The following is a 13,232-nucleotide window of genomic DNA, read 5'->3' as shown; positions in this document are numbered from 1 at the left end:
TCCCATTAAAAGGAAGGCTGCTTCTGCACCAGCAGTGTGTATTTGACCCAAGCGGCCAGGTTTCCCTCCCCTGGGAGGTATTGCCGCTCCTGGCAAATAGTCCCCTTGTAGGCAGCACCCGCATATGGGAACTCACCGTCGCTCTGCCGTGAGCTGAAATCCCCAAATGGGAGATGAATTTACACCACTGGAGAGTAAAAGGTCAGTGCAGGAACCATTAGAGTGTTGTGGCAGCTCCAACTAATAAGTCTTGAATAAAATTAATACGGAAAAATTGACAAATTCTTAGCCAGCTCTACTATAGCTTTAAGACCTGTACTAAAATTCTACCATTTTTTCTGCCCATTATTAAAATTGCAGCAAAATATAAAGTTTTCATTAATCTCCTGCAGCAAATTTAGGACTCTGAGCTGGCAGTTGATTCAGCTTTTAGGACCACATTAGCAGGGGTATTAAACAAAATGTGTCATTCTTCAATATCTTCTGTAAGAAGCTAGATCAGTTTTCAGCCATATTTATACTACTTTCTCTAACAGCATCTGAATGATCATTGAGAGCTGAGATGCTTTATTAGCAGCTGGCATAGAAATTACTCTGTGCAAAATTATATATTGCATTGTAGTAATGTTTAAATTGGTGTTAATCCAATGTCATAAAATGTAAAAATCTTTAAAGTACGTTATATTTTTTCAGTAATTGGCATTTTGGCTTAATGAGATGTTACCTTTTATAAAGCTAGTACCTACAGTAGTACTGAGAATACCAATCAGTAAATAAAGCATGTGTTCTGTGCCACAGGCCTGAGATTGCAAGGAGCAAGGTATTGCTAAATTTTAGTAAGATGACAGTATTCAGGTGAATCCCCCACAGGGAGACGTACTGAAACACAGGAGAACTGTACTAACGCGTACATCCGAAGCGGGCCCGGAAGGTGACGCAGTCCCCGGGGATACGCAGGAGGAAGGCAGCGGGCAGCTTGGCGGCGGCAGGGAGCCTGGCCAGGGACCCTCTCCTTGCTCAGCCTGGCCTCCGGGCTGGCAAACCACGTGCAGCCCGCCGCCCTTCCGTGCCACCGGCCCACCGACGTCTTGTGTCGTCTCAGAGTCTGGCGTTGGGATGTTGCGTAGCATTTCGTGCAAGACACAAATTTATATTGAAACATCTTGTAAAGATGCAATGATTTTGGTTTTGGAAGGAATGTGAGAATTTCATTTTCCCAGATGCATGGACCCTGAATGTTGTGTTCTTTCTTAAACAAATTAGCAAACAGTCCTCATCGTTTATATCTAAAACCTTGCTGCAAGCTGCAGTTGCAAGCACCATAACTGTACTCGTATGCTAGCTTAATTGTATGCTATATTTGAAACCTATTGCTAATTATTGTTGGGTTGTTTTGCAGGTTCAAGAGGAGAAGAGATCTCGGAGGAGGACCCTCAGATCGATATAGCTACTGTTCAGGATATGCTTAGCAGCCACCATTACAAGTCCTTCAAAGTCAGCATGATCCATAGGCTTCGATTCACCACTGATGTTCAGTTAGGTAAATCAATCCGTACTGTAATGCTTAGGAGACTGGAGCAGTTCAGACCTTCAGGCATCTCCAATAGCTAGCTATCCATCGCAGGCATTTTTAAAGCAGTGATCATCCTGTTGGTCTGTTTTACAGTGGAGCACATCACTTAGTAGGGCCGCTAGCGTTTCAGCAGCTAAAAATATTGCTTTCAGTTGAAAATATGTGAGTATTTTTATTATCCTCAATCAGCTAGCATGTGTTTCTTCTGCAAGAAGGCCATTACTTAATGACCTTGACCTTTTTTTTTTTTTTTTATATATATAATCTGGATGTCTTAGTGAAAAGCTTCTTGCCAACTGTGTTGTTATTTTTAAATGAGGCTATGCACAATTAGGAAGGATGAGGTTTCTCCTTTTCTGAGGCTGAAAAATTGTCATGACCACATAGAATTTTGAGGTGGAACAAAAAATAACTAGTGTTCTTTAAGGGTTTTATATTGTCCCTTTTAGCTTTCTGAATGCTTTTGAAAACCTGAAGGCCAAGGGATGACAGAATCTTGAATTATAAAAGCCCCATTACTGCTTTAAAATGATTGAATGACTTTTTATCTTTGTGTTAAAATTGTGAAAATTTGATTAATGATGCATTGGTAAGTGACCTGTGACATTCTTGCAAATACCTTCCAGAAAGAAGTGGTACAGCAGTAAAATATTGGGAGCTGAAATGCTTACAAAATATGTTTATTTTGTAGAATTCAGTAAATTGTTAAACTATAGCACTTTCTATATTATTCTCACCTCACTATTTCCACTAGTCCATCCTTAAGCACATATAAAAGTATATGTCTTTAAAGTTTGTACGTAGGAGCCTTTTTTGGTTTATTTTGAACTGTCTTGTTAAGGAAGGATTTATATGCTGGTGCTGAAGCAGGACAGCGTTAGGCATGTTTTCTGCTTTTGAGCAAACTATCTGGGTGTGATAGTTTGCTTCCAGTGAAGTTTGACTCACTGTATCTGGAAACTGTCAGAAATGAGAGCTTGAAAAGGTCATGACAGATCGCTAAAGATAAATGGTTAAGGGAGAATAGCTGTTAAATGAAACAAATGGCCTAACTTGTTTAGTAGTGAAGGAGCTGACCCTGTCCACTAGTGTAAGGACCATAAAATCTCCCCTTTATAACACTCTACAAAAATGTGTATTTTTGATGGCAGTACAGTGACAATGTGATTTTTTTATTCTAATTATTTTTTACAAATCAGAGAACCCCCAGTGAGCTATTCAAGTTCTGGGCAAATGGACAGCATCAAAAGCACTAAAGAGTCATAAGAACTGTATATTGGTGTTTTTTTCTGGAATTATTTTATGATACTAAAGAAGCAATGCTGTTAAAAATAAGCATTGAGGTGCTAGTGGGATTAGTGCTGCTGAGTGTTAAATGTGTTAATCTTCTGCAAGTGACAGACCACTCCGTAGAATCGGAAATGTAAAAAATCACGTCTAATATTTTTTCATGCTTATCAGTAGCTACGGTTCGGGAAACGTCATGTGCCTGTTTAACGATGGTTGGTTACAGAGACTTCTCTTTGTACCATTTTTATCTGTCTTTAGTTTTATATAACAGCAGTAGCAAAGGGACGATTTTTGTGGAAGACTGAGGGCACTGAGAAGCTGAAATCATCAGATTGCTCCCTTATTGGCAGTATTGATCATCTTGGTAGCAGTGCAGGAACATGTCTGCATCCAGCGAGCTGAAAAACATGGGACTGTTCAGTGGTTTCACTGAAAACATTCATGTGGCTTTTGGGGTAGGGGGGTGTCCCTGTTTCACAGGTATAACAAGAAGGGTGTTTAAATATGACAGAACCCAGAAGCAGTGGAGAAAAAAACTTAGCATAATTTGTTTGCATTCTGTCCAGCTGGCTGACACGTTGTTAATGCCTAAGAATATTATTTATTTAATTTGCATAGGTTCTGTCCTGGGTTCTGCTTCGGTTGTGTAGAACAGGTAACAGTGATGCCAGCTGCGTTTGGGAAACACTGTTTGCATATCGGTACCTTTTGAAACATTTTAGCTATTTGAGGCCTTATAATTGAGTTTGAGGTCAGATATACTAAAAATTTTGGAGTGAGCTCGATCCTCTCTACCCTGGTGGATAGTTCTTCTTGATAGTAAAAGGAGTTATGCAAATAACAAGGGGATAAGTGACCACCCTTGGAGTGATGGTTTTTATTACAGCTGAAAGCTTTAGCCACAGTAGTTTCAGGAGCTAGGGTTTTATGTTCAGCTCGTGTCACACTGTAATGCACATATAGTATTATTGTCAACGTTTCTACCCAGGTTCAGTCACATTGTGAAGGAGTAAGATATACTTGCTTTGCATTATCAAAATTAAAGGAAGCATATAGTTTTGGAAAATTACTGCTGCAAATATTTTGGAAAAGAAAAGGAGAGGCAGTTGCTAGAAGCAACAAAGGAAGCAAGAACAGAGCAATATTACTGGTCTGCAACATCAGTGGCATTTCTTTTGATAAACTGAATGAATTTAAAAAATAGTAGAGGAAGCATTTTTACTTTATTTTTTTATAATGACTAATTTCTGCTATGATACAGAGTGTAAAAGCCACATATATAATATTGTTCTGATTTTAGGTTTAAACATATACAGATTGTGAGAACAATAACACAGAAGAGAACATTCTTTGTCAGTGTGCTCTTTAGATGTGTGTGAGCTTAAGCTAGTGATGTCGAGATAAAGAAATAATGGATGAAGTATACAGGAACAATTTGCAGATAAAAATAATAGAAGTTAAAGTGTATTTTACATGATAAAAAAAAGATGAAAGAGGAGGAAGTCTGTTACATCTGAGATGGTTACAAAATCCATGCTTGGTGAAGTAGCCTCTGCTGAAAAGATTGATGCAATGGGGAGTGACCTTGGCTTGGAGCAGGAGCTGGTGATGTATGTATGAGCATCTCTCTGCTAAATGGACCCAGATTTGTAGCACTAATATACATGGAAGCCCAGAACCAAACTCAGGATGGCAATAAATCAACAGCCACTTTGGGTGTCATTTCTGGTTTATATTCCACTATTGTTCTATCACTTTAATTCATGTCACTATCATCTGTTCATCTGGAACAGTTTTATATAATTTTCCAGTGGAGTTACCTGACAAATCCTATCAAATTAACAAGGTACATTAACAATATTGACTGACTGTGAATTCTGAAGTTGTAGGAACGTACAATGAACATTTTTAAAAGGATATTTCCAGGGGTGAACTTTTTAAGGAAGGGATAGGGGAAAGGATTATTTATACACAAAGGTTTTACACATTTATTTTTAGAACTTGCCTTGACTTTTTACAGTAAGAAAATAAGAACTTTTATCATTGACATCATGTATTTTTCTTAAACTGCAGGAAATGCCATTTTGAATAATTAACCATTACAGTAAAATAACAAAGCCCGTTTTAAATAATCTGTTTAAAATTAAATTACAAAACAAAATGGGCTCCAGATACCCCATCAGCCTGCTCAAATTACGTAGTTCTAGTAGTCCTGGTATTAATTGGGCTCTTGATACAGTGCTTAATTGAAATGTGATCTCTCTGATGTGACGTATGTTTAATGACAAAGTGCATTGTTGGATTAACAGCAAAGGAGGAGAGGAATTACTCTAACCTTTCTTACAATAGCCAGGGTTAAAATGAAGGTTACCTTGCGGTTAGCGGGCAGGACTGCAGCAAGATGCCTGCTGTATGCATGTGTTACTTGCTATCTGCCTGCTTTGGTTTCAGAGTGCGTAAAGTACAAGCGAAAGGGCTTTGCGAGTCCTGAAGCTGCGACCAGACTTCAGGAACATTGGGTTAATTCTGGAGGGCTTGGGGAAGGTGTTACAAGTGTGGCATTTTATTTTTCTTCTGTCACATCTCTTAGAAGTTTATTGTCAGCTGCTATAAGTTTTCTTGTACTTTAGACAAAACAAGCGTAATGTATTCCAAAGTATCAAAACTAGAATCCTCAAGAGGGAAGAGGTTATCTCAGATGGTTTCCTGGAGATGCAAGAGTTACATGGTGCTTAAATATTTCTTTCCTCTGTTGCTTCCTTTTTTTACTTTATCATGAGCTTCCCCTATAACTCATGACTTAAAAATGTAATTATTTTTAAGGCTCCACGCATCTCAGTATGAAAAGCACCTTGAGAAGTTTGTTCAGTCATGTCAACAGATACTAAACAATGATCTTCTGTTTGTGAGCACAGCATAGCAAGGCTTTCGCTTTGTAATGCTGTGATAAAGACGGCTATAAATTACACTGTGTATCCCAGGGTAGAGTCCTGTTAACTGCAAACTTTCAGCCTGCTTCTGCAGAGTCCCAGATCAATAGAAAGGCTGTTCTTTCACAAGTGCAAGAATAACATTTGGAGTGATGATATAGTGAGCATTTTCTGCTCTCACTCACAAAAGGTCTGGTGTAGGATTCGGCGTGTTAAAGCAGGCTGTGTATCCAGGTCAGCCTGCACACAGCAGCAGCAGAGCCCGAGCCATCTGGGGAAGTCCGTGTTCGGAACAGGGCCTGGAGCCCGTGCCAGCAGCTACACAGATCCTCAGCTTGCTTTCAAAACAGCCTCATTAGAGCTGGCTTGGAAAAGCCAGCAGTGTAAAAATGCACAGGATCTCTGCAACTGGGCATCTTTGTGAGTGTCTGGTTAACACAAAGAGTGTTAGTGTAATACTAAAAACATGTGTTGTCCTCTCGTATAATGTATGTAGTACATATGCTGTGTGGCAGATAGAAGAGTGACAACTATGTGATAGTGTCTATTATATATAATAGTGGCGACTCTAAAAAGTATCAGTATCTTTATATACAACTTGCAGTTCATTTAGCTACTGCTTCCAGAACAACTCTGTATGTGTTGGGAATAATATTTTTTGTGATATTTCTTTGTCATTGTTATCCTTTTTTCCGCAATAAGGAAGGAGAACAAAATGCAGATGATCAATGCATTTTGATAATCATTTATTTTTTGTTTCAAAAGCTCGTGTTCTTTCAAAAAACCCAAAAGGGTAATATACTTTCATCCCATTTAAGATTTATAAAGTGTGTCAAATGGCTGATATGAAATCGCTTACACATATCACTATTGTGGCTTTCTATTCTTTCTCATTTCAGGTATTTCTGGAGACAAGGTAGAGATAGACCCTGTTACTAATCAGAAGGCTAGCACTAAGTTTTGGATTAAGCAGAAACCCATTTCAATCGATTCTGAACTCCTCTGTGCCTGTGACCTTGCGGAAGAAAAAAGCCCAAGTGAGTAGTCCTTTTTATTTATGTTCTCTCTTCTCTCCCTCTCTGTATGTGCTAGATGCCCAAAGAATTATTGCTACCATGTCCTTTTCTTTCTGTAGGTATATTTTATTCATTATAGGATGTTTTTAATCTGACTTGTTTCTATTATATAGCACACTCTGTATACGGATACCCATTTTATGAGTGTCCTCTTAATACTGCTTACAGCTAATTGCATCATTAAGAGCATTTTTTGCCCATTATCAGTAGCTGCTAATAGTCTCACACCAAAAACACTGTTTTTGCCTATTTAGTGTGTAGCCCCATAGCACAATAGTCAAAATTACACTATCTCTTGAACTTCCTAAACTCCTAAATGGATTTTAACAATTATGTTCCTAGATACAAATTAGGGTCTCACATATACAATGGTATTTATCAGTGCAATTCAAATTTGCTTCAGTCACGGCTGCAGGATTGCCAGGGTTGTGACCTACCACTCTAGGAATTTAGTTTCAGACCGGCACTGACTGTGCCTACCAGAGAGGGCCAGGAGGGAGAGGGGACCTGGCTGGAAGATGGGTCGGGCGTTGCAGTTCAGCCAGTTCCTGCAAAGAGGTCAGTGTCTGCAACCTTCGGAGCATGACTGCAGGAGCCGAGTGCTTTTGCTTACTCTATCAGTGGAGTAATAAGAGTCTATATTTGTGTCGTTTGTTTTAAAAAGCACAAGACAGGACTGTAAGGGAGGTGTGCCCTGGCAAGAAAGAACCAGTGTTTCCCAGTGGTATCAAAATGTAACTAGATACTATCAAAAAGTACCTCTGGTTCACACGCTCGGACAGATTTTATTGCACTTGTGCTTTTGTAGCGTAGAAATGCTGTGGATGCGAAATATTAAGTATTTGCAAGGTGATAGAGAGGGAGAGTTGGTAATACATATTTACTGAGGTAATGATCTGTTGAATTCTTTTGGAAGAGCAAATTCATGGCTGCAGTAGATTTTATCAGCAATTACACAAGGCTATTCTTCTGCCGTCATTACCCCTTCCTGCTTGCCTGCCATCTTCCTTGTCCATCTCTCAGGCAAGTTTGTTGTGCATGAAATGGCACGATCCTGAGCAGAAACTCCCTAGCGAGCGGGCAGCTCGAAACATGGGACACTTGATAAATACCTGACTGCTTTATTTTCAGCTATGCCTCAACCCAGTTTTGCTGGTAAAGGTGCAGTTTTGCACATGTAAATACTTAAACACATCTGGGTTTGTAGCCACTTTTCATCATGCGGATACTTGCGGTGGTAAAACCAAGCCCGAAAAATTGGGCTTTATCTGAAAATTCAGCCTTGAGCACCCCGGTTTTGGGCTGCTGCTCCTGGTGACACACTGGTCTGTGCAGCCCCAGAGCAGGCCCTGACCGTCCCCAGCCCTTGCGTCCTGGGCAGGAGGGGGCTCACCCGCCGTAGAGGCAGCAGGTGCTGCTTTAGGGGACGGGGCGGCCAAGGCACCCGCACAAAGCGAACCGCAAACCTGGGCGAAGCAGGGAATACAGCTTCAAACTCCAAATGCAGCCCAGCCGCAGCGGTGGGGTAGCTGGGCGAGGAGACCCTTGAGCGAAGAGCCGCGATCACTGTTGCAGGGACACTGGCAGGTTCTGACAAAGGTAACCTTTATGATGCTGAGGGTTTTTATTTACTCATTTTTACATGACCATTCATAAAATCATTTCAAATTTCGTATTAAATAAGTGTTCAACATAATTCTAAAAGGATAAAATAAGTCTCCCTGAAATCTGCCAGCCTCCTTCAGATTCACTAAAGATGTTCCCAAAGTCATTATTTTAGGTCAGCACAAAAGACTTTTAGTGTGACATCCCAGAATGATGCATTTTGGGAAACTCTTAACGGCAGATCAGTATCTGTTGGAATTTTAAATGGGAAAAAAAAAAGTTATTTTAGTAGCATAAAGGAGAGAAACTCACTGTATTTCACAAGTTTTGTCTGTGATTTTTATCAGCATAGTGATATATGTTTGTAGCAGAGTTTACATCAAAACTTATTCCTGGATCTTCCTTGAATGAATTACTGTAAAGAAAGAGAGGCTGAGTAAAGATAAGCTCTTGGAGTTTTGCAATATATTTTGTTTTCCTGTTTTTATCTCTTGTAACACAAATATGCTCCATCTAGTCTTTCAAAAGTGTCCTGCAACATGTAACAGTGGTTATACAGTTATAGTGAGTGAAAACATGGTGTATTTTTTTATTGAAGTGCCTGCTTTCCATAGACGTTAGCAATTAGGGTTATAATAAAGTTGAGTACTGCTTTGCTAGAATTGTCTCCATTACCACCCTTGTTATATTGTTGAAGAGAGGTAAACGGTTTACAGGAGCATCCAAATATGACCTTTCTTTTTAGGTTAGGCAGGATATTCTGTGAAAGGAATTTGGTCGTTGTATAACTGAAGGTCTATGCAAAAACTGTTCTAATGCACGTGATAACACAGCTAAATATTTTGATTTGCTCTTACTGTATTCTGAGGAGTAAAGAGATTTCAGAGTTTTTACTGTTACTTTTCTGCAGCAGTGTAGAAATGGAAATTGTGTATAAATGTAGTGTAGAGTTTTTAAGGCTTGTTTTGAAAAGTCAGGTTCGAGCAGTGAAGCTTTAGCAACATTTGTGTGAGTGTTAAAGGACTTGACAGCTCCAAGACTGACATTTTCTGAATGCTTACAGATGGACTTGGAGCCATTCTAGTAGAAGGTGAAGCTTCCCTTTATTGTAAGTTAACAGAAGAGAGTTGCATTTAGTGAAAATGGAAAATGGAAATGGAAAGCTTTGGCATCTAATTTACCATTAGTATAGATATTGTAGGCAGGAATAGCTGATTATTTTTGTTTGTTCTTGTAGTAGGCCAGGGTTAACATTTGAATTTTTATTTGTAAATTAAATCAGACTCCTTGAATTTAGACAGAAGAGGTAATGGCCTTACTACCTAAATCAAATGCCATTAGAACCTGAAAACACTGTATATAAACTGCTTGTTTAAATCAGGTTCAGTCTGATTATCACAAAAGATTCTGAACATTTCAAATCTTGAAAGGAAGCATCCTATCATTGAGAAATAAGATTTAAACCTTAATAAAGTAGTTGTCATTTTTATAGCTGAAAAGAGCTTTGTATCTCAATTAAGTGTACATAATATAAAGTCTTAAGGAAGCAACATAATAGGTTTAATACAATTATATCCCTTTACAATAGTGTAATTTAAAGGAAATCTGATTCTGTTAATGTCTCCTACATTATTTGGACAAGGGAAAAACTTCAGTGTCACTGAGCACTGCATTTTTTACGAAGTGCACTGTGGACAAAGTGTGCGTTGTGATTGATGCGTTAGCTGCCGTCCCTCTGAAGGGCTGGGGTTACCAGGTTGCCTCGGCATCTGCACCGCAGGAGCACTGAGCCGGCACTGATGCTCTGAGAGCGACTGGCAGATTTCAAGGTACCGCTTTTAGTACCACTGAGAATAATCAGTTGAGTAAACTTACAGTTTCCAAAATAAGGCTTTTTTTTTTTCCTGTTCAAGTGAGTTTGATGAGAGATGCAGAAATCAAGTTTTTGTGATAATTTAATCGAAACTGAAGTAATATTCTTCATCCTTGGGTTTTGTTAGGTTTTTTTTTTTTTTTTTTTTTTTTTTTTTTTTTAAGCAGATACATCTCAATTGCTGGATCAAAATATCCTTAGTATTAAGGTAGTTTAAACAAAGGTGTTCTATAGGTCACAGAATACACTGGTAACTTCAGTTTATAATTAAATTGCCTGCTTTGCACCCTGCAGCTTAAGATTTCCTTTAAATTCTGATTCCATTGTTGCACTGGGGCTTAACAGAATGTTAACCTGGTAATAGGCACAGGGCCTCCCCATTATATGTCTCGCTATCGAGCGGTTCTGCATGACTAGTTAAAAAAGATGGCAAGAAGATTAATGAAAGCAGCCTAGTACAGAAGGGGGTAGGTACCTTTGCAAGACTTCCAGCGAGGAGATATTAGAGCTGAACCAGAGCTTGGCTTTTTCTTTATCCTGTGACCTTTGAACCTGCCTTACTGTCGAAAGCTGCCAGCAAAGCCGACGTTTTGATTGATGTTGCTACACGAGTCAGTCTTTCCCATTGAATTCCACATCTGCACGAAAATAGCTTTTCTAGCAGTATTCATACTGGCTGTAAGTGATAGCCGAAGTGATGGCTGAAATGCTTTTATGTAGTTTTCATTTAAAGCTAAAGGTATTTGATGTTTTAATTCAGTATCAAGTTCCTCCGGATTATGTACATTGGGTAATACTACCTTAATTAATTCATTATTGGATTATGAAAGGACCAAAAACATAGAGTTTTGGTAAGGTGTGGATTCTTGCTGCAAAGGTAGCTTAAATAAAGAGGTAACACGCTGGATCTGGGAGCTGGGAGAAACGGAGCAGTTATCCATGTGCTCTGTGAATGGTCAGCTGTTCACACAGAATATTTTGTGGTAGTTCCTAATATTAATGTTCCCACTGTGGATAATGCAGTAAGTGAAGTAACAGAAGACAGTGCATACTGGACAGAAGGTCCTGATGACAGGTCCTGATCAAAGGTTAGGAGAGAGACTGAGCAGAGCGAGTGCTTCAGACTCCAGCTTTGCCTGAAAGATGGTTCAAAGTATGTAGCAGAAAGAAGCGAGTCCAAATGCACGTGGATGTGTTGTTTGCAGAGTGGTTCAATGCCTCCGAGGGAACAGTACGAAGTCACAGATGGTGCTTGATTTTGTTGTGTTTTCCTATTTTCTATGGGAGGCAAAGGACTGTGCTCGTGTTAGGACTCCGGGAGCAGCTGTCCTGCGCGTGCCCCGTGCCGTAGGGCAGACACCGGGACTGCTTTTCCCTGTAGCACCAGAGAGGTTGGCCGATTCGACCGCGCCGGTTCGGCATCGGTTTCACCCAACGCGAAAGCGGCTGGCCGCGAATCCGTTGGCCCGGCTGGAAGAGCAGCCAGCTTGCTCGAGGCGTTGCCGCCCGCCACGGAGGCGAGAGCAGCTCCGGCCTGAGCGCCGCACGCAACTTAGCCGAAACTTATTAAATACATCCGTGAGTCAATAGCCTTTTCATAAAAGTACTCTGGAGCACAATCAGGAGCGAGCATTGCCTCATCCTTTTAACAAATATGTTTTGCAGCCCTATTAAAAGGGGTCTTCATCTATCCTGTCAAAGCTAGTCTGCTGGGGTTTTTTAGTTTAATTACACTATCCAATTAAAACTCCTTGCCGCATTTTGATGCGCTTCTCCTTGGGCTTGAGTGGAGATGACATTTACAAGGCTCGCCTTCCGCGCAGACAATGGCGTGATTGATGAGGTGCAGGCGCCGGGAAGGAGGCGATTGCCATGTGGAAGCACTGCTTAGTGCATTTTGATTTATTTATCATCTTCGTCCAAAACAAGGTTGCTGGTGAAGAGATTTTGGGCAACCCTGGGTTCCACCTCGATTTTCAGCACTCTTGAAAGAACCTTTATTGGTTTTCTGCCTTTGATAATAAGTCAGTGAAGAAATAAAAGGCTTTGCAAAAAGATTCCAGATGTGCGAATAGTTACCATAATTTGACATTAAACTGGTCATATGCAGCACTTTCTTAATTGCAACTCTACTTTCAGGACATCTGGAAACAAGGCATCCACTAATAGCAGTGTTTTATAATAAGCCTATGGTAGAATATAAATATTTGAGTTGTGGGAAAAGTGTTCTGGAAATATGCTGCTCCTGGAAGAACAGAACAGGCCAGTAAACTACAGCTTTCCTTTAACTCTACACGGTGCGTCACTCTTGCATCCGTATCTTTTGTTCCTGCTTCAGCGCTTCAGTCAGGTTTGCAGTGTGGGATCCCAGCTCCCCGGGTCAGTACGAGCTTTCCATCAACGTCGGTCGGGTCAGGATTTCATCCGTAGCTTCTGCTGCAGTTCTGAAGTACAGCTCTAAAAGATGCACCTGCCTCTCTCGGAGAAATATCCGTTACACAAAATGGGCTTAACCCCACATTTTATACCCAGTGCAATATTCCCAGTAGATCTGTGTCACTAATGGAGCTCAGGACTATATCCCTGGTAGATCTAGCTGCTGCTGTGATGCAGCTAAAACTTGCAGGATCACCCTCAGCACATAAGTAATTGCATGTCTGTTTTATAAAGATATTTGCGATAATGGAAAGGAGACGGGTCTAACAAGTAGGTGCGTGGATGGGGCTGCTGCAGGCAGGTGTCGGGGTGCAGGTGCCTCCGTTACCACGAGTTTTGTGGGGGAGATGCCCAGGGAACGGGCTGTGCCCCAGCACTCCTGCCCGTGCTTCTCACGTGGGTCGGGCCTTTTCGTCCTCCAGTCTCAAACAATGAGAAAATCGATTCTC

At 40.4% G+C, this 13,232-nt stretch overlaps 1 protein-coding gene across 5 annotated transcripts in view; it reads left to right on the top strand.

Annotated features, from left to right (window-relative positions):
- Positions 1–13,232, top strand: part of MAPKAP1 (MAPK associated protein 1) — a 110,532-nt gene that overhangs the window by 87,722 nt on the left and 9,578 nt on the right. For all 5 annotated transcript variants that reach the window (XM_062591059.1, XM_062591056.1, XM_062591058.1 and 2 more), the window contains 2 exons: positions 1,400–1,540; positions 6,693–6,830. In XM_062591059.1, coding sequence (XP_062447043.1) covers positions 1,400–1,540; positions 6,693–6,830 — 279 coding nt within the window. The remainder of the gene's footprint in view (positions 1–1,399; positions 1,541–6,692; positions 6,831–13,232) is intronic.

This window comes from Rhea pennata, chromosome 18 (assembly GCF_028389875.1).
Source record: "Rhea pennata isolate bPtePen1 chromosome 18, bPtePen1.pri, whole genome shotgun sequence".
Classification (NCBI taxonomy): Eukaryota; Metazoa; Chordata; class Aves; order Rheiformes; family Rheidae; genus Rhea; species Rhea pennata.
This window is presented reverse-complemented; position numbering and strand designations above follow the sequence as displayed.